The sequence below is a fragment of the Mustelus asterias genome, chromosome 18, assembly GCF_964213995.1.
Source record: "Mustelus asterias chromosome 18, sMusAst1.hap1.1, whole genome shotgun sequence".
Taxonomy (NCBI): Eukaryota; Metazoa; Chordata; class Chondrichthyes; order Carcharhiniformes; family Triakidae; genus Mustelus; species Mustelus asterias.
The window spans coordinates 46,612,881-46,631,953 of NC_135818.1; the positions used below are offsets into that span (position 1 = coordinate 46,612,881).

At 42.6% G+C, this 19,073-nt stretch overlaps 1 protein-coding gene across 1 annotated transcript in view; it reads right to left on the minus strand.

Annotated features, from left to right (window-relative positions):
- The window catches only part of kiaa0586 (KIAA0586 ortholog), a 547,244-nt gene that overhangs the window by 82,449 nt on the left and 445,722 nt on the right, over positions 1 to 19,073 (minus strand). Inside the window, exons 24-26 of the mRNA XM_078233832.1 lie at positions 15,539 to 15,713; positions 9,753 to 10,002; positions 1,083 to 1,333 (exon numbers count right to left, since the gene is read on the minus strand). Coding sequence (XP_078089958.1) covers positions 1,083 to 1,333; positions 9,753 to 10,002; positions 15,539 to 15,713 — 676 coding nt within the window. The remainder of the gene's footprint in view (positions 1 to 1,082; positions 1,334 to 9,752; positions 10,003 to 15,538; positions 15,714 to 19,073) is intronic.

Sequence of the window (19,073 nt, forward strand, 5' to 3'; positions counted from 1 at the left end):
ACAGACCATTTTCACTGTGAAGAAATGGATTATGTGATGAGAAGGGAATGAGACCAATTGTGATGGGTGACTGTGAGGTATCAATATGATGAGAGTGAATGCAAGAGGAATGGGTGGACCTGCAAGGTGTGTTTGTCTGAGAAGTGCTGCATAAGTAAATACTTCAGATGTCAGAGTGCAGAGATGCCACTCAACCTTTCTACCCTCTCAGATTTAAGGTGATTATTAGAAGGTTTAGAGGGGAGATGAGGAGAAACTTCTTCACTGAGAGGGTAGTGAGTGTTTGGAGTTTGGTGCCTGGTTTGGTGGTGGAGACAGAAACCCTCATTGCATTTAAAAGAGACCAACCTGGATCCGTACCTAAAGAGCTGTAACCTGCAAGGCTACAGTCTAACTGCTGGAAGGTGGGATTAGAATGGACAGCTAGTTTTATCTATTTCGATCGGCGCAGATGTGTTGGGCTGAATGGCCTCTTTCTGTGCTATCACATTTCTATGGTTCTATGAGGTTACTGAACCTCTTGGTGGGTGGAATCCAGGTTCAAGGGAGCACATTCCTGCTGCTTATTTCCTCCTCTACCTCTACCCATGCCTGCTTGGTTTGAGACTGGCCTCTGGCCTGCAGGAAACAGCACTTCACTGTCGTCCTACAGATCCTGGAGCAGAGAGGAGTCAAGGTCCAGAGGGTCCAGAGGGTCAGCAGGGGGAGTGGGGTGGCAGCCTCCCCACTTCTGCTTTCCATTTCTGCGGCTGCTGAAGTTTGAGGAAGTAATATACAGTCCAGACACACTGACCCCTGTCAGGATCCCTTGACTAGAAATCCTTTCTTTGAAAGATGTGGGGTGTCAAAACACCCATCCTTGACGATTGTCCAGGAAACTCGGAATTGGAAGCTAATGCTATCGCTGATTTACCACAGCAAAGGTCTCTTTAATGAAAAACGGGTTCACAACCTGCTACCGGACATTTCTGAGATTTGCTCTATATCTCACTGTTGTATCTCTATAGTACAGTGCAACAGTCCGCGAGTTATTCATTTCCTGCTTTATTGCTAAGTAAGTGGTCCTGTTGCCGCTTTAATACCTTTTGCTGCAGTCAGCTGCCCATAGCTTATCAGGACTTCTCCTTCAGAGATGTTTCGATCAGCAGTCTCAGTTTCAGTGATGGAGATTGTTGAGCTACTTTCTTCAGTAGATGGTGGTGGAGTCAGCGACTGAGCAGGGAGTGTTGGAGTTTGGACTTGTGGCACAAGTGGAGTTGGGAGTGCAGGTATGACAGCACACGGTGGTAGGACCAAACACTCAGGTTCTTCATCCTTGGCTACTGACATAACACTGACACACAAAAGATAACACATAGAAATTAATAAATGATCAAATATGCAGTATCATTTTACATCAGAAACTGTTTCTGATCCAGAAATCTAAAAAAAGTCAAAAAGGAACTTTGAATCATAGGATAACTAATGGATCAATCTAATGTCCACTTGTGGCACAGTGGTTAGCACTGCTGCCTCACAACGCCAGGGACCCGGGTTCGATTCCCGCCTTGGGTCACTGTCTGTGTGGAGTCTGCTCGTTCTCCCAGTGTCTTTGTGGGCTTCCTCCGGGTGCTCCGGTTTCCTCTCACAGTCCAAAAGACTGGTTAGGTGCATTGGCCATGCTAAATTCTCCTTCAGTGTACCCGAACAGACACCAGAGTGTGACGACTAGGGGATTTTCACAGTAACTTCATTGCAGTGTTAATGTAAGCCTACTTGTGACATTAATAAATAAACATTGTAAATTAAACCCACTGAACTACCAAAGTCCAAATTTGTGCAGATTCCCCATTGCCCCAAGAAAGGACTCATTGTAAAATTAGAGGAGAAATCGGCACAACACCAGGAACTAAATCTGAAACATTAAAAAAGTAATCATGGAACATTGATGAGGCCTTACTCTTAGTGGCTCACCATCCCGGGCTGCATCTACGCAGCTTATTTGGGCTGCAAAAATAATATTGTTTCTTTTAAGAAAAAGGGAAAATAAATTGCATAGACACAAGCATTATGGTTTTTCAACTTCTCTTCAGCTGTGTGTTTTTTAACATTTCTTACGCCTACCAAACAGATGGTGCAAGAAAATGATTTGGCAACAGGAAGGCAGGAATGCTCAGGTACATTAGCTGTCATTTTCTTCTTAGCTGCTAGCTCATTATTTCAAAACCAAGTTTAGCATAAGTAGAATGGTTTCACTATGTACATCCAGTAGCAGACTAAGTATAAACCAAAGATCTTATAAAGGCAGTCCACATGAGTGAATACTCTTAAGCAATCTAAATGGACTCAATATTTATTGGTTGCAGTTGCAATTGTGGAGTGGTGCGTGTGCTGAACACTCCTTAGCTTGGACCTAAAATGTTTACTTTCACCATCAGTACATTGATTATGGAAAAAGCAAACACAGACGTTCGATTTTTGTAGGATAATGACATTAACAACATTTGTGTGTGACACTCACATCAATATCTTTGCACCCAGGACTTCTGAAAATGCAGTGTAAGCTGCACAGATCCCAGCATACTGATGTGCATCAGGTTATTTTTAAATAATCTTTGCGACTTTGTTTTGCTAGTGTGATTATCAGGAGCACATTTGTCCTGAAATTTCTTTGTTAGTAGCTGGTGGCACGACAGATGCTGACAGCCAGGACACACTATGCAGTTGGTGCATGATGAGATCCTAACCGAAGGATTAATGATCAGGACATTAACAGAGGCACGTGTTGATGGATGATAGACAGGTCATTACTAAAAAAGTCTATTTTGCATATATAGACAAAATAAAAAAAGCTTGCATTTATATAGCACTTTTCGCAATCACTGGACATTTCAAAGCACTTTACAGTCAGTGAAGTACATTTGAAGTATAGTCACTGTTGTACTGTACAAAGGAGACACATTGGTTAAAATACTAACCTTTACTATTTGTATTATAATTAGGAATAGGTGATTAAGGTATTCATTTTATAATTGATAGGACTAAACAAAACTGTTGGCATGTTTGTGATAAGCGGGCCTTTGGTGATTGGGTAATTAACTGATGTGAAGGACTAAATAGAGGCATTTTAGAACCCTTTGTAATTATAAATAAAGCTTTAGTCTTTCATAATCAACAGAGATACAAACAGTGGAACACAGATGAGAGGAACAAATTCTGCAACATGACAGTGATAACATCCAAGGAAAGCGAAGTAAGTAACAAGAATAGGATCATTCATTTGAGGAGAAGCTAGATAAGCACAGGAGGGAAATGGGAATACAGGATTTTGCTAATAGAGTTAGATGAGGAAGGTTAGAAGGAGTTTCGAGTGTGATTCTAAGTAAAATAAAATAGGCTGCTAACAAAAACAAATGTATATCTCATAAGTAAATGGAAGTGAAGAAATTTCAAGAAAAAATAAGCAGAAATAATGTCAATCCACTGATGAAGCAGACTGCATCCCATTTCTTATTTCTGTTGGTCCCTCTCCTCTGAAATAATGAAAATATTTTTAAAATGTCTATCTTCTTCCAATCAATTTGTCTCAATTTACTTTCTTCTCTTTCTGCTTTTACATTTTTATTTCCTCTTTGCTTTACTGTCTCATTTTTACCCTCACCTTTTTTCTATTTCCCACCTTTGTTTTGCAGCATAGTTTTAACCATTTTTGGGTGAATTGTCAAGCGGGTGGGGCGGGGATTCCGATCTATAAGTGCACGGATCACTGACTCCCATCCCTGCCATTTCAAGACACTGAGTAAAGTGTTTTGTGGCCAATTAATGGCTGCCCAGCAGGAAACTGCTGAGTGGAATGGTGGGCAGAAAGCCTAATTGGGGCTGAAAGGCAAAACATCCGGGGGACAGTGGGAGTCGGCCATTAACTGGACATATTGGAGAAGTTAAAGTTTATTTATTCGTCACAAGTAGGGCTTACATTAATATTGCAATGAAGTTACTGTGAAATTCCCTTAGTCGCCACACTCCGGCGCCTGTTCGGTTCAATGCACCTAACCACTGTAGCGAGTAGTAGCAACAGCAGGGTAGCAACTTGTTTTTAATGCTGGTTACTGTTGTGCTGGCAGTATATGATTCAGGACACTTGCTAGGAGGAAAGTACATGACAGCATACATGCCCATTGTCCTCAAGTGCTTGGGAAAATACACAAATTCTACCCTTTAACTCTCTTTGTCTTTCCACAGATGACTGAGAGAACGGAGCCAGCTGCTGAGAGCTCCTGACCAAGCATGGCTCCACTGCTTGATAATGGCTTCCCATGAGTCCTCCTCCAGACTAAGTAACTGATGGGAGATCCTCATACCTGCTGATGGGGAGTAGAGACTTCCCAGCCAGACCAAAGGAGCCTGGACGGAAGTCACACAGGTAGTCGGCAGCTATGGGGTTGGCCAAAAGACATGGTTGCACTGTCTTAAAATGCTTAATGACCTTTTACAATTTGCCAAAGTGAGTGCATAACCATTTTGGAGATGGACCTATATGGAAGGGTGTGAGAGTGTGATGTGTCTCAAGTGCGGGATTACCTGGTGTCATGATTTTTCTACAACAGATCTTATGTAATGTCTCTTTTATTTGCAGGAGACTAGGGCACATAACTCTCGAGTGCCAAGACTGGAGGTGGTCCAGCCAACCTGGCAATTCTCTTTGGAGAATTGGGCAAGATGAGGTCAGAGGATGGCTCCAGGGTGGTAAGTAATATTCCAAGGATACATAGCCCTATCCAGCAAATATAGTGCTGAAAGGGGGAGTGGCTGAAGTGGTGAAAGTTGGAGAAGATGGCAGGGAAGTAGCAGTGATGGATTTGGACTTTGGAACCTTGCAGAATTTGGGAAGGAATGTGTGTCTCAATGTTGAAGGGACTGAGGCTTAGACCCTGGTTACCACCTCCCAATGGCACCAGAGATTTTTTTTTAGGAAGCGTGTCTTTGTGAAGTCAGCGTAAGTGATGATGACGGAGCAGGCACGAAGGGCCGAAAGGCCAACTGCTGCTTCTAGTTTCTATGTGCCTTTCAGATTCACTGTTTGTTTCCTCCACAGGTGAAACTTCGGCAACGGCAGCCACCAGCCTTGAGGGACCGTGGTGAACCTCTGAAGAGGAGGAGGAGGCCTCAGAAGGTGAAGTGTCACATCTTGCCCCACACAGCACCAGTGCAGGTACAGACACCTTGGTGAGTATGTGTGAGTCAGCTCTAAGGGATCCACACACTGGTAAGAGCACATCACAGTTATAAAACCAACTGAGATAGAGCAGGTCACTGGCAGTGAGTGGAGTGTTGCCAGAGTCTATCTGGATGCTGAGCCCCATGTTGATGATGAGCTTCCAAAGGTTCCATCAAGTGGCAGATGCTGCACATACAATGCAAAGTACATGGAGAAGTGGCAGAGATTCCAGAGGGGTTGCACACGCTGGCATGGGCAGTGGCGGAGTCCATGCAAGCCATGAGTGCTGCAATCTCCTGCTCTTCAAATACATGGTGCCTTGTCACGAAGGGTCAAACCCAACAATTCACTGATCGGATACTGGGTATGCATTCTGAACTACAATCCATTGCTTTATCTCTGAGCTTCAGTGCCCAGAGTCAAGGTGAGAGGGGCAAGAGGCCTGGAGTTGGATCCATGTTCTAGTTTCTCACAGGAAAGCAGAGAGGTCCAAATGGACTCCACAGCAACGAATGAGCAACTGCTGCTGCCAAGATGGGGATCGCACCTCTCAGGGTACTTCTGATGGGATCAACCTCTCCTCCACCCCTCTGCCATTAACACGAATGCCATGGCAACAGATGAGCCTCCTTCCGCTGTGCAGGAGATTCTCAGCATGTTGGGGCTGTCGCAACCTCAGAACGAAGCAAACATACCAGTCACATATGTGATCACAAGGAGAATTATTCAGTTTTACGAAATATGAAGAGTCTCAAATCATTTTGTTAATTATTAACTGCTTTTCACTTGATGCTCCAAGTGCATTAGTGAATCACGTGTGTGATGTCAATGCTTTGATTAGGATTGGCTGCATGCTGTTAAGGGGTTTGTGCTCATTTGGGTCCCTTTGACCGGGCCTCATTTATAACTCCTACACTGGCATTTGCACAGGCAGTCCTGGTGTTCATGCATGGGAGATAACAAAGATGTTCTCATTGAACAAAAGACACATTGCTAAGTGGAATCCTCACATTATTAAAGTCTCACAACTTCTGGGCATCCAGAGCATCTTAGAATCATAGAATTCCCGCAGTGCAGAAGGAGGCCATTCGGCTCATTAAGCCTGCACCAACAATCCCACCCAGACCCTATCTCCATAACTCCAAGTATTTACCTTGCTAATCCCCCTATATGGCTAATGGCTAATCAATCTTCACCAGCTTATACAACTGGCTGGCACAGCTCATCATTAGATTCATTAGAGTTTCAGTTCTCTCTATCAGATCCTCCTCTGCCAGGGCTTCCCTTCTCTGGAGGGCTTGGTTGTGCAAGTTGCAGCAGACGATGACCATGAGTGAGGCTCTAGCAGGTGCATGTTGCAGAGCACGACCTTATCTATCTAAACATTGGAAGTGTATTTTGAGCAGATCAATGATGGCATTGGCCATCGTTTTAGGGTGACCTTTATCTTCCAGAAGCCAACCATCCAAAGGTTCCAAGCCATTGAACATCCCTGGCACCTGGGAGTGCCTAAGTATAGATGCATCATGACCTGGATACTATGTACACACCTGCAATGTCTATGATCACACACAATCTGCACAATGAAAGGGTGATATCCTTTTCTATTTACAAATGTCCCTGGGTATCCAGACGGAGCTTATATTGCCACATGTGTGCAATTGATAACCTCTTTCACTGTCAGAAAGCCAACCATGGATGCAAAGCCTCTGGCTCGTTCTGCTTGACTGTAATTGTCACTGGTAAATAAGATGAATTTATGGGCACGCCTGAATATGGCATCCATGATAAATCTTTGCACAGTAGAGAGAGCAGTTAAAAAAGCATACTGTAATCTAGGCTTCATTAATACAGGCATAGAACACAAGAGTAAGGAGATTATGCTCAATTTACACAAGACACCAGTTAGACCTCAGCTAGGGTATTGTGTACAATTCTCGGTACCACACTTTAGGAAAGATGTGAACACATTGGAGAAAGTGCATGGGAGGTGTACATGAATGGTTCCAGGGATGAGAAACTTCAGATATGAGGATTGATGGGAGAAGTTGGAACTGTTCTCCTTGGAGAGGGGATGGCTAAGAGAAGATTTGATGGAGGTATTTGAAATCATGAGAGGGCTGGATAGAGTAATAGGGAGAAACTGTTCCCACTTATAAAAGGTTCAAAAACAAGAAGGCATAAATTTAAGGTGTTTTGCAAAAGAAGCAAATACGATAGGAGAAAAATTATTTTCACACAGTGAGTTCAGATCTGGGATGTCCAGCTTGGAAGTGTGGGGGAGGCAGGTTCAGCTGAGGGATTCAAGAGAGTGTTAGATAATATTTGAATAGAAACAATGTGCAGGGGAGGGGTATGGGGTAAAGACAGGGGAATGGCACTAAGTCATAATGCTCATTTAGAGAGGTAGCAACACATAAGAAGATCATCAGTATCATTTGAATGCCAAAATGTGCTACGTCGCAAACACATTTCAAAATGTGCCATACTGTATGATTGTTTAAGTTACACTTAAAAGTAAGTAAGGGGTAAGGGGGTCAGTAATGTTGGGGGGTTCTCCAATGTCAGTGAGGGAGAGGGGGAGGCTGTATCTGGCCGGGAGGGGTCTGTCAGCAGAGCTGTTCTTTTTCTGCTTCTTCTGCGCATGTGCAGTTTGTGGTTCCGATCTGAGCTGCTGGCTGTCCGGCGAATTAGGCCCCACCCACTGCCTCCAGTGGCTAGAAATGGTCTAGCCCATTTTTTCAAAGACTGAGTGCATAAAATTGGGCGTGAAAACTCACCCGAAAAGCGGATCAGCAACTCTCTCGTTTTCACTCTTGCTGGGCACTTAGAAAATATCTCGTAAAATTCCGCCCATGTTTTGAATTGGAGTGATATTGGCTTTCATTTCACTGGAAGCCACAGGAGGGCAACAAGCAGCATATATGTTATAAACCCATAATACATCGAAGGGTTGAGATTATGCCAAAAATTATGAAAATATCCTCCAAAACATTTACATATATAACAGCATACAGGGCTTGGAAGAACGTTCTACTTTCATTTTGCTGAGAGTACTGGAAAATCTGGTTGGAATTCAACGCTGAACATTAGCTGATTGGATGGCTTACCAGCTATCACATGCAAGTTGCTGCCATCACAGTGCTGCAACAGCATAATAAAGCAATAACATGGTGACTCATGCCTGTTTTACAGACCTAAAAGGACTGATTTACAGTCAGATAGCAAGTTGCTCAATGCCTTGTTTGCATTATTCACCAAGTATGTAATAAGAACGGCATTCCCCTGTTAAATGGCAACGTGACTTTCAACTACCGGCAGCTTTAACATAAACCAGACTTTTCCTGCAGGGAAGTCTGAAGTTAGTGACCAGTCGGAATATAAAGTTCTTGGAAAAATGGTTTCCTTCTGATTTATAAGGTTGAACTGGAGATATCGGATGTCATCTTAGCTTCTGACGATGGTGTGAAATATGCGATATCGACTAGATCACGCATCAAACGTCTTGAGTGATTTTTGTTTCCACTGATTTGAATGGAAAGGAACATTAGGCAGCACATGAATTGAGCAGCCCCTCCATTAAGACTCATTTTTCACTCCCGCAAGGCTGAACGTTACACTTGCCCCACCCCAGTGTCTTCAAAAAAGGAATAAAGAAATGGGAAGAAAACAGACAGGAGAAAAAGAGAGACGTAATCACAATGGTAACATCAGCTTGCATTTACATAGTGCCTTTAATATCATCAAGTGCCCTATAAGTTTCATGTGGGTATTATCAAACAAAGGTTAACACTCATCCATGTTCGGGGGTATTAAAAAGGTGACCAAAAGCAATCAATAGATTTGAAGGGATGCTTTAAAGAAGGAAGAGATGAGGTGTAAAAGATTAAGAGGGGCCTGGATAGAGTGGATTGGAAGGATCCATTTCCATTAGGAGAGAGGTCAATAAAAAGGGAGTATTTTTGGGGGCATGTAAAGATTTAAAGCAATTAGTAGAAGGCTAGGAGGTGTTTTTTTTTGTTTAAGTCCTTAATAGGGTTTGGGTGTTGCTGGTTGGGCCTGCATTTGTTGCCCATCCCTAATTGCCCTGAACATTTAAGAGTCGTTCACATTGCTGTGGATCTGGAGTCACATGTGGGCCAGACCAGGTAAGGATGACAGATTTCCTTTCCTAAAGGACATTGGCGAACCAGATGGGTTGTTATGACAAAACAATGGTTTCATGATCATTAGACTTTTAATTCCAGAGTAGCCAGTACTATAATTACCCAGGAGTTAGAAATGGCTTTAATCCCTTTAGCCTTTCTTGGGTAACTATTGTGCTAAGAGAGTCAGAACCATCTAAAGTCTGAATTAAATTGCAGTTTTGGATGGTTTCAAGCACAATTTAAGTGCCCAATGGAAGTTGAAACTTCCCAGGAAATTCCCATGCAGTCCTTGCGCGGGATCTCCAGGGGTTCCCTCAATGCATCTTCTACGGTACCTCCAGAGTACAACTCCCCCTAGGGAACAGAACCTCTTAGCCTATATTTTCATATAGTAACTGAGCACTTACATAGCTCTTGGCTGAGGTGCTGCTTCTTGAATTGAGCTGGGATTTTCTTCCTCCAGAGGGAGCTCTGCATCTCCCCAGGGTTTGGGAAATTGTTGCAAAGGCACTGAGCTTGTACTCTTCACCTTCTCAGAGGTAGGTTCTGTTACTGGTGATGGCGTCGACACTCTTGAAGGAGTAGGGACCGGTGTGATAACAGGAGTACCAACAGGACTTGTTCTGCTTGAAGACACAAGTCTTGCAGCATCTATGACTAAGTTAAAAATATTAGTTATTTATAAGCCACAATACAAATGTGAAAGAGCCGGAAAATAAATATTTGAAGCATGAAACCTGCTGTCATTTCATTAACATACAATTCCTACTATTCAAACTTTTCCAAAATAGGTATCTATTATCTTAAAATACCGTAAGTAATTCTTCTATGATTTTCTGAGACAATATTTTCAACATTATGACAATTGTCGTGAAGAAATTTTTCCAGGGTTCACATTTATCAGATCTGGTTCCATATTTAAGATAATGTTTCTTTGTTGTTAATTACCAGAATGAAGCACCATTCCAAAGATGTGCAGGTTAAGTGGATTGGCCATGCTAAATTGCCCCTTAGTGTCCCAAGATGTGCACGTTTGGGGAATTAGTGGAGTAAATACATGGGGTTACGGGAAAGGGGCCTGGGTGGGATCTTCTGTTGGAGAGTCGGTGCAGACCCAATGGGCCAAATGGCCTCCTTCTTTACTGTAGGGATTGTATGATTCCTTATCTGCCTTATCAATCCCTCATTGACAGTTCAGTCAGATCATCTTCGAGGATGAATATGACTCAGGTTTACCCAGCTTTTCCTTTCATACCCATACCCCAGTATCATGCTGGTGAATTGCCACCCACTTTTTTTCCCCCAAGGGCAGTATTTTCAGCCTAAAATGGAGTACTCGAAATTGATACCAGCAGTGTACTCACTAACTTATTACATTCTTTTGGATTCTTCTCTTAAGAAATCAGTTCGTGATAGCTCAACAAAAGGAGACTACCAGTACTTTGGTTACCCATTTGAGTAACCGGAGAAGAGTACTTTTCATCCCTTCCATTGACTTAATTCTCCATTTTGAAATTATTGACTTGCTCCTTTTACAGCTCGAGTGGGAGGCGGACAGCTGGCCTTGCTTCCAGGCTTCTGCCTCACTCTTGGTGACAGCATGCCACATCACTCCTTTATTTCCTTTGAAGTACCTTTATTCAACCCAGTGCTTGACAAGTCAGACAACCTCGCTGGAGAAAGTCGCAAGGAGGGAACCCACTGGTGTAAATGCTCAAGAGTCTACTTAATGGAGTAGCTAGTTACCACACTAATACACCATGCTTCCAGATTAGCTTCCCCCAAAATCTAGAGCAAATACTGGCTTATCATTTCTTTGCAAAAAAATTATGTTCAAAAACTAGAAAACCTGTTTTCAATTAAATGTAATTCCACTGCATACAGACTCATAAAATGTAATAGTACAGACATAGGTCACTCAGCCCAATTCTCTGCCAGTGATTTTCTCGAGAAGAGCCACACAGTCTAAACCTCTGCTCCTTTTCATTTGTCACATCTTTTAATGTTCCTTTTTATTTAAGATGTTTTAAAAAATTATTTATGAATTCTACTTCACCAATGATTTGTGCTGGAGAATTCCACATTTTAAACATGTTGCATGTGTGCAACTGTTTTCCAGCTTCCTCACCAACTCTTCTTCTGTTCAAAGAGTCATAAAATCCCTACAGTGCAGAAGGAGGCCATTCGGCCCATTTGGGTCTGTGCCCACTCACCTTTATTTTATCTTACCCAGGTCCTAGCCCTGTAACGCCACAAATCCCTCTAAGTTTCACATCTTGGGACACGAAGGGACAATTTAACATGGCCAATCCACCTAACTCGCACATCTTTTGACTGTGGAAGGAAACCAGAGCACCCTGAGGAAACCCACGCAGACACGGGAGGACATGCAAACTCCACATAGATAGTTACCCAAGGCCGGAATTGAACCCGGGTCCCTGTGGCAGCAGTGCCAATCACTGTGCCTCTATGCCATCTTCAAATTGTGCTCATTTTTTCGTTACCTTATGGATTTGTAGAAAGAAGCATAACATTACTCTCCAGTCATCCATCCCTTAACCATATCAGAACAAGATTCCCTATAGTTTGCATTGCTATCGTTTGGCTGATTGTTCAAAACGCTTTGTCATGAAATGCTTAGACACTTCGACAGCGCAACAGGATCTAAACTGGGCAATTGAGGAGAATAAAGTAGCAGAGTTGCTGGTCACTTTCTGAGAGGCAAAAAAGAAAATAATTCAATCTTGCCCATCTTTAAGATCCTCATCAGCTGGAAACTGCCCTCTACGTTTTGTTGCAACACAAGGTAAGCTGTATGAAAGAGAGGGCAAGTGGGCTGATGATTAATAAAAATAGGCAGCAATATAGTCTGTGTTGAAATTGTGCTAAAAGTGCCCTGGTTTGAATAAACATTGAGAAATGTAATTAGATTAGCAATCAAAGTTTACTTATTGATGTTTCTTTACTGCTGAATGTAATGTCAATTTAACCCAACAAACTGACTTCAATTCTCAGTATTTACAAATATGTTGTAACTTTGGACAGTTTCTGCATGCAAGTGGCACTAATGACCACTTGTAGAGTCTCCATAGGCTCCCACTGGAACTACAGTAGAAGACTAGCACAGTGGAAGCACGGTGGCACAGTGGTTAGCACTGCTGCCTCACAGCACCAGAGGTCCGGGTTCAATTCTGGCCTTGGGTCACCGTCTGTGTGGAGTCTGCATCTTCTCCCCATGCCTGCATAGATTTCCTTTGGGTGCTCTGGTTTCCTCCCACACGCCAAAGATGTGCAGGTTAGGTGCATTGGCCGTGCTAAATTCTCCCTCAGTGTAACGAATAGGCGCTGGAGTGTGGCGACTAGGGGATTTTCACAGAAGCTTCATTGAACATAAGAACATAAGAAATAGAAGCAGGAGTAGGCTATCTGGCCCCTCAAGCCTGCTCCGCTATTCAATAAGATCATGGCTGATCTGATAGTGGGTTCAGTTCCACTTACCCGCCCACTCCCCATAACCCTTAATTCCCTTATTGACTAAAAACCTATCTATCTGTGACTTAAACACATTTAATGAGGTAGCCTCTACCACTTCATTGGGCAGAGAATTCCAAAGATTCACTACCCTCTGGGAGAAGAAGTTCCTCCTCAACTCTGTTCTAAATTGACTCCCCCGTATTTTGAGGCTATGCCCCCTAGTTCTTGTTTCCATTGTAAGTGGAAACAATCTCGATGTTTCTACCCTGTCTAGTCCCTTCATTATCTTATATGTCTCTATAAGATCTCCCCTCAACCTTCTAAACTCCAAAGAGTACAGGCCCAGTCTGCTCAATCTCTCCTCATAAGCCAACCCCCTCATCTCCGGAATCAACCTAGTGAACCTTCTCTGCACCCCTTCCAAAGCCAATACATCCTTTCTTAAATAAGGGGACCAAAACTGTACACAGTACTCTAGGTGCGGCCTCACCAGCACCTCGTACAGTTGCAGCATGACCTCCCTGCTTCTATACTCCATCCCTCTCACGATAAAGGCCAACATTCCATTTGCCTTCTTGACCACCTGCTGCACCTGCAAACTGTGCTTTCGTGATTCATGCACAAGGACCCCCAGGTCCCTCTGCACAGTAGCATGTTGTAATTTTTCACTGTTTAAGTAATAGTCCCTTTTCCTATTATTCCTTCCAAAGTGGATAACCTCACACTTACTCCGTTATACTCCATCTGCCAGATCCTCACCCACTCACTTAACCTATCCAAATCTCTCTGCAGACTCTCTGTGTCTTCCACGCAATTTGCTTTCCCACCCATCTTAGTGTCATCCGCAAACTTTGTTACCCTACACTCGGTCCCCTCCTCCAGATCATCTATGTATATGGTAAATAGTTGAGGCCCCAGCACCGATCCCTGCGGCACGCCACTAGTCACGGATTGTCAACCAGAAAAACACCCATTTATACCTACTCTGTTTTCTGTTAGATAGCCAAACTTCAATCCACGCTAACACTTTACACCCAACTTGCAGTGTTAATGTAAGCCTACTTGCGACACTGATAAATAAATAAACTTTGTTCTTTTGTGGGGAAACAAAACTGTCATTAGTTTTAGGAAAACAAACGCCTTTGAAAATTTCCTCTTATCATATGGGAAATTGCACTTTCACAATGACAGGAAACAATTAAAAGGAGATTTAACAATTGCACCAAGAGACAGTAGAGTCACACAACAAGGCATTATTATCCCAATAATTAATCCTATCTCACTAAACCGCTGACCATGTAATTTCCCTTCCTGGTCCCCATGTTAACTGACAGTGTAATGGTTCTCTCTCCCCAAGAACTCTCTCTCTCTCTCCTTCAAAACTGTCATCATCACCCCAACCCCCCCAACAAAAAAACAAAGCTTGACTCCACCCTATCTCCAACATCCCTTTTTTCCCCAAAATCCTTTGAATTTGTGGTCATCCACCTCTCCCAGAATTCCATATTTTACTCCCTTCAATCTTGTTTCTGCGCCTGCCACTGCTTCAAAAGTAGTTCACATCAAAGTCATAAATTACATCCTATGTGACCGTGACAAAGGTAAACTTTCCCTTCTCGTTCTTCCTGACCTGTCTGCAGCCTTTGACAAGGTTGGGCACATCATCTTCCTCCAACATGGGAACGCCACCACCTGCAAGTTCCCTTCCAAGCCACTCACTATCCTGACTTGGAAATATATCTTCGTTTCTTTGCAGTCGCTGGGTCAAAATCCTGGAATTCCCTCCCTAACGGCATTGTGGGTCAACCCACAGCACATGGACTGCAGTGATTCAAGAAGGCAGCTCACCACCACCTGCTCAAAGGCAACTAGAGGCGAGCCATAAATGCTGGCCAACCAGCGATGCCCATGTCTCTTGAATGAATAAAAGAAAACACCTCTCCACTGTCGTCTAACTGGGTGGGAATGCGCTCATCTGGTTCCATTCTTATATACCTCATTAGAGGAGAAAAACATTGCAATAGATTCACAACCCATTCCCACCACCATCTCTGGTGTCCCCCAAGAGTCTAACGTTGGCCTACTCCTATTTCGCATCCACATGCTACCTCTTGGCGACATTAGTTTTAACATGTAAGCTGACGACATCCAGCTCTCCCACCCCACCAGCTTGCCTGGCTGTTTCTCAAACTCCCCATCGCTAAATTATCAGACTGTGCATCTGACATTCATTGCTGGATCAGAAATTTCCTTCAATGAACTTGTGAGAAGCGCAAAGTCATTTTCTTCAGTCCCTGTGACAAACTCCATTCCCTAATGGGAACCATCTAATTCAGACCACTTGAGCATCCCTAATTCTCTGGAATTCCTGTCTATCTTCCTTTAAGATAGTCTTAAAAAAAAAACCTCTCTGACCAAGCTTTTGGCCACCTGTCCTATATTGCTTTATGTGGTTCAGTGTCAAATTTTGCTTTACAGAGCTCTTGTGAAGTGTCTTGGGACTTTTTTTTTTTAAAGTGCTGCATAAATACACCTTGCTATTGTAATTAGTATAACAATTGCTAAAGTTTATCTGTTATATAATAAAATGTGACAGAATTAGTTCCAATGTTTAAATAAATTAAAGCCTTCTTGTGCATTTTGACAAGAAAATTCTAGACCATCCTACACCCTACGGAACACACTTTCAGGCATCCTTTTCAAAGACGTTCCTGCTCACCTGGCGATGGCTTCAGTAAAGGCTCCAATTCTGGTTCAGGCTCCGATTCCTTTTCTTCCGATATTGCTACAGAGTTTTGGGGTGTTACATCTGGTGTTTGGATCAAAGGTGGACGTCCAACAGGAGGTGATGGAGTGTGTCGTGGGGTTAGATCTGGTGTTGGGATCAACATCACCTGCAAGAATGGTAATATGTCAAACAAATTTTACACATGGAGATTTTGTGAGCATAACCAGAAACTTCAAACCAATATGTGAGAATAGATTCTCATACAAAGTAAATTATTAGCTGGCAGGGCAGTTAGAAAGTCAAGATCGTGACTCTGCCATTCCCTTAATCAATGCATAAATTATAGATAATATACATTTTCACAAACAATGTTTAGTCACATCTATTCAGATCATTTTCACATCTTTAGTCACATCTATTCAGTTTTAGTGATCTATCTATAGTTTAATTCTGTATAAGAGTAAGTAAAATAACTAAAAAATAATTGATTATATTCATAAATGCCTTTTTATAATATAGGCAAGACTATTTTTAGACAGGAAATGAACCCAGACCAGTTAACTGTGATCAGTTTGTCCTTGGCAGTTTTATTTAAAAAAACAAGACAATACCTGCAGGGCGAAATCTTACCAAAAAATGGAAACTGTCAGGATCTAATTGAAAACCAGTGAAACAGGCTGGTTTTCTCTCCAAATCTTGTGGCACTTTGTGACAAAAGCTGCAGGGTGTGTTTCACATCATCATGTTGAGTGGCAGGGTCTAAACACGCCAGCAAATCCCAGCTCCACTGAGATCGGGAGGCACCCAACAAAAGCAAAAAACTATCTCTCCCCAACCGCACCATGGAAGCCTCAGGCCTACTGCCTCGCCCCCGATCAGAACCGGCATCCGCCCCTCCTGAGATTCAAGCCAGACCCCTATCCCCACCAAACAGCCATCGCTGGCAGCCTCAGTTTCCACGTTTGCTCCCCCCCACCGACCACCACAACCTGTGCTAGAGGACAGTGCCAGGGGACAGTGGCAGGCCACTGCCTGGCCATGTCCCTCTCCCTTGGGGCCTATACTAACAGATGGGGAATCCCCATGACAGATTCATGTCTGGACGAACCTGTTGTAATCCTCGCCAACATGATGCCACATCAGCAAGGTTCAAAAATATGCCTGGGGGGAATAGAAGGTAAGGGGAGAGGTGCACAATAATAATGTAAATTTATTAAAACATATTCACTGATTACGTTGCTCGCAAGGGGCAGTGAAAATCGGAAATTCCAATCTCACCGGTGAGATTCATGATTTCTGGGTTTCGCCAGATCTTGAGCCCCCGCTACCATTCCTGCGCATGGACAGCGTGGCCTCGAGTTCGCCCCCGCAATCTACTTGACTTCATCATGAAAAAAAAATCATGGACTGTTAAGTTCTCTGGTAAAAAATAGATATGATTTAAAATCAAAAGCTTCTGGTGACAGCTTTTTAAAAAAAGTAACATCTATTCCACTGATGTGTTTATTGAGTCTAGACATTTTAAATAATATATTCTAACCACTTCATGAAATTTCTAATATTTTATGGGTGAAAACAAACTGACTCATGTCTAAATTCATTAGTGTTTAGGTTTTCCTGTCTGCTAGCCTATCACCTATCCAATATATTGCAGCATGGGTAAGGTCATAGTTCTCCTCATGACACATTCTCAATTACAACCGGGTTGTCAGGGGGAAGGTCAATAGGTTTCCCTGAGGCACAGAGTGCAAAACCAGTAGTAACCATAGCAGACAGTCATGAACTGAGCAAATAGAGATAGCAGAAACATGAATTAGAAGCAAGAGGAGGCTTCTCGGCCCTTTGAACCTGCTCCGTAGTTAAGGTGTGGGAGATTTATGTAAAACATTTGCAAACCTGCACCCAAAACTACATTAAAATATCTGCTGATAATCAGTTATACAATCTATAGAAGTGTATTTTTAACATGCGATTAGTGTGGGACTAAATGACTAAACAAATTACCAGTGAGATCTAACAGAATCTTAGAAACTGAAGACTGGGAAAGTGTAAATGGAAACTATGATGTGCACTGGTTTATGAAAACAGTACTTCCACCTCCTGCATCCAGATCCAAATGCAGTACAAATTCTCTAATGGTTGGTCAAAGAATATTCTTGGTGGGAGGTTCCAACTAAATTTACCACTGGTGCTTAAAAACATGGTAGTTCATGGCCGCTGAATGGATTTCCCAAAGTACAGCAGTGTCTTGTTCTAAGAATGTATGTCAGTTCAACTCCTGGACGAGTATTCCATGTCCTGTACAACCACATAATTTTGAATGCAATAATGCTTTTAAAGAGAATATTCAGAGACTGAAATGACATACAAATACTCAGTATGTGACTGAATATCAAAAATACAGAGGTAAGTTAAACCTCAGTGTTTTTCCAAAGACGGCACAGTGTTTGGCACTTCTGCTTCACAGTTCCAAGGACCTGGGTTCAATTCCCAGCTCCAAGGACCTGGGTTCAATTCCCAGCTTGGGTTGTTGTCTGTGTGCAGTTTGCACGTTCTCCCCTTGTCTGCGTGGGTTTACTCCGGGCGCTCCAGTTTTCCTCCCACAGTCAAAAGATGTGTGGGTTAGGTGGATTGACCATGCTAAATTGCCCCTTGGTGCCAGGGGGATTAGCAGGATAAATACAAAGGGTTACGAGGATAGGACCTGGATGGGATTGTTGTCAGTACAGGCTTGATGGGCCGATTGGCCCCCTTTTGCACTGAAGGGATTCTATGATTCTAAAATTCACACTGAATACTTAATTTTGCTGTAAGGATACTAAGCAAATAAATCAAATTAGTTTCAAATTCATTCCTAAAGAAACAAGCATTAGCTTGATGTGTATTTTCCCTATAATATACTACAAATAACAAGCTCTGCACTTTACACTTAGTCCTAAGCATGAATCATGTTGTTTGTGAATCAAATTCTCTAGGTAGCTTGAGGATGTTATGTATTTGGATGGTATTTATTCCTATTGGCTCACTGGAACTCTGCTGTATTAATGTGTGCACTGGAAATGATGTAATAGACCCAGCACAGGAAACAGAGAAAGAAGCAGCAGCCATGGAAGAGATCACACACCATTAATAAAGTTCCATTCGTTTATAACCAATGTCTGTCCTGTGTATCAATTCTCCAATACACAACAACAACTGGAGGACTATGGACCTGTGCTTGCTAACTGAATAAAAAATAAACCTTCACACATGTTACAGAGATTAACAGGCTAGGTGGATGTGAATAAATGATACTCTACAAGCAGATTATCGAGTTCAATTAGGTACCTTGTGTGTTAGAAAATCGAGATAGTTGCAGGAAACGCAGTTGTGAAGCGGACATACGGGAAACCGACTTCAATGAAAAAATGAGTTGATTTGATTTATTGCTGTCACATGTATTGGGATACAGTGAAAGTGTTGTTTCTTTTTTAAAGTTTTTATCTATTAGTGTCACAAGTACACTTACATTAACACTGCAATGAAG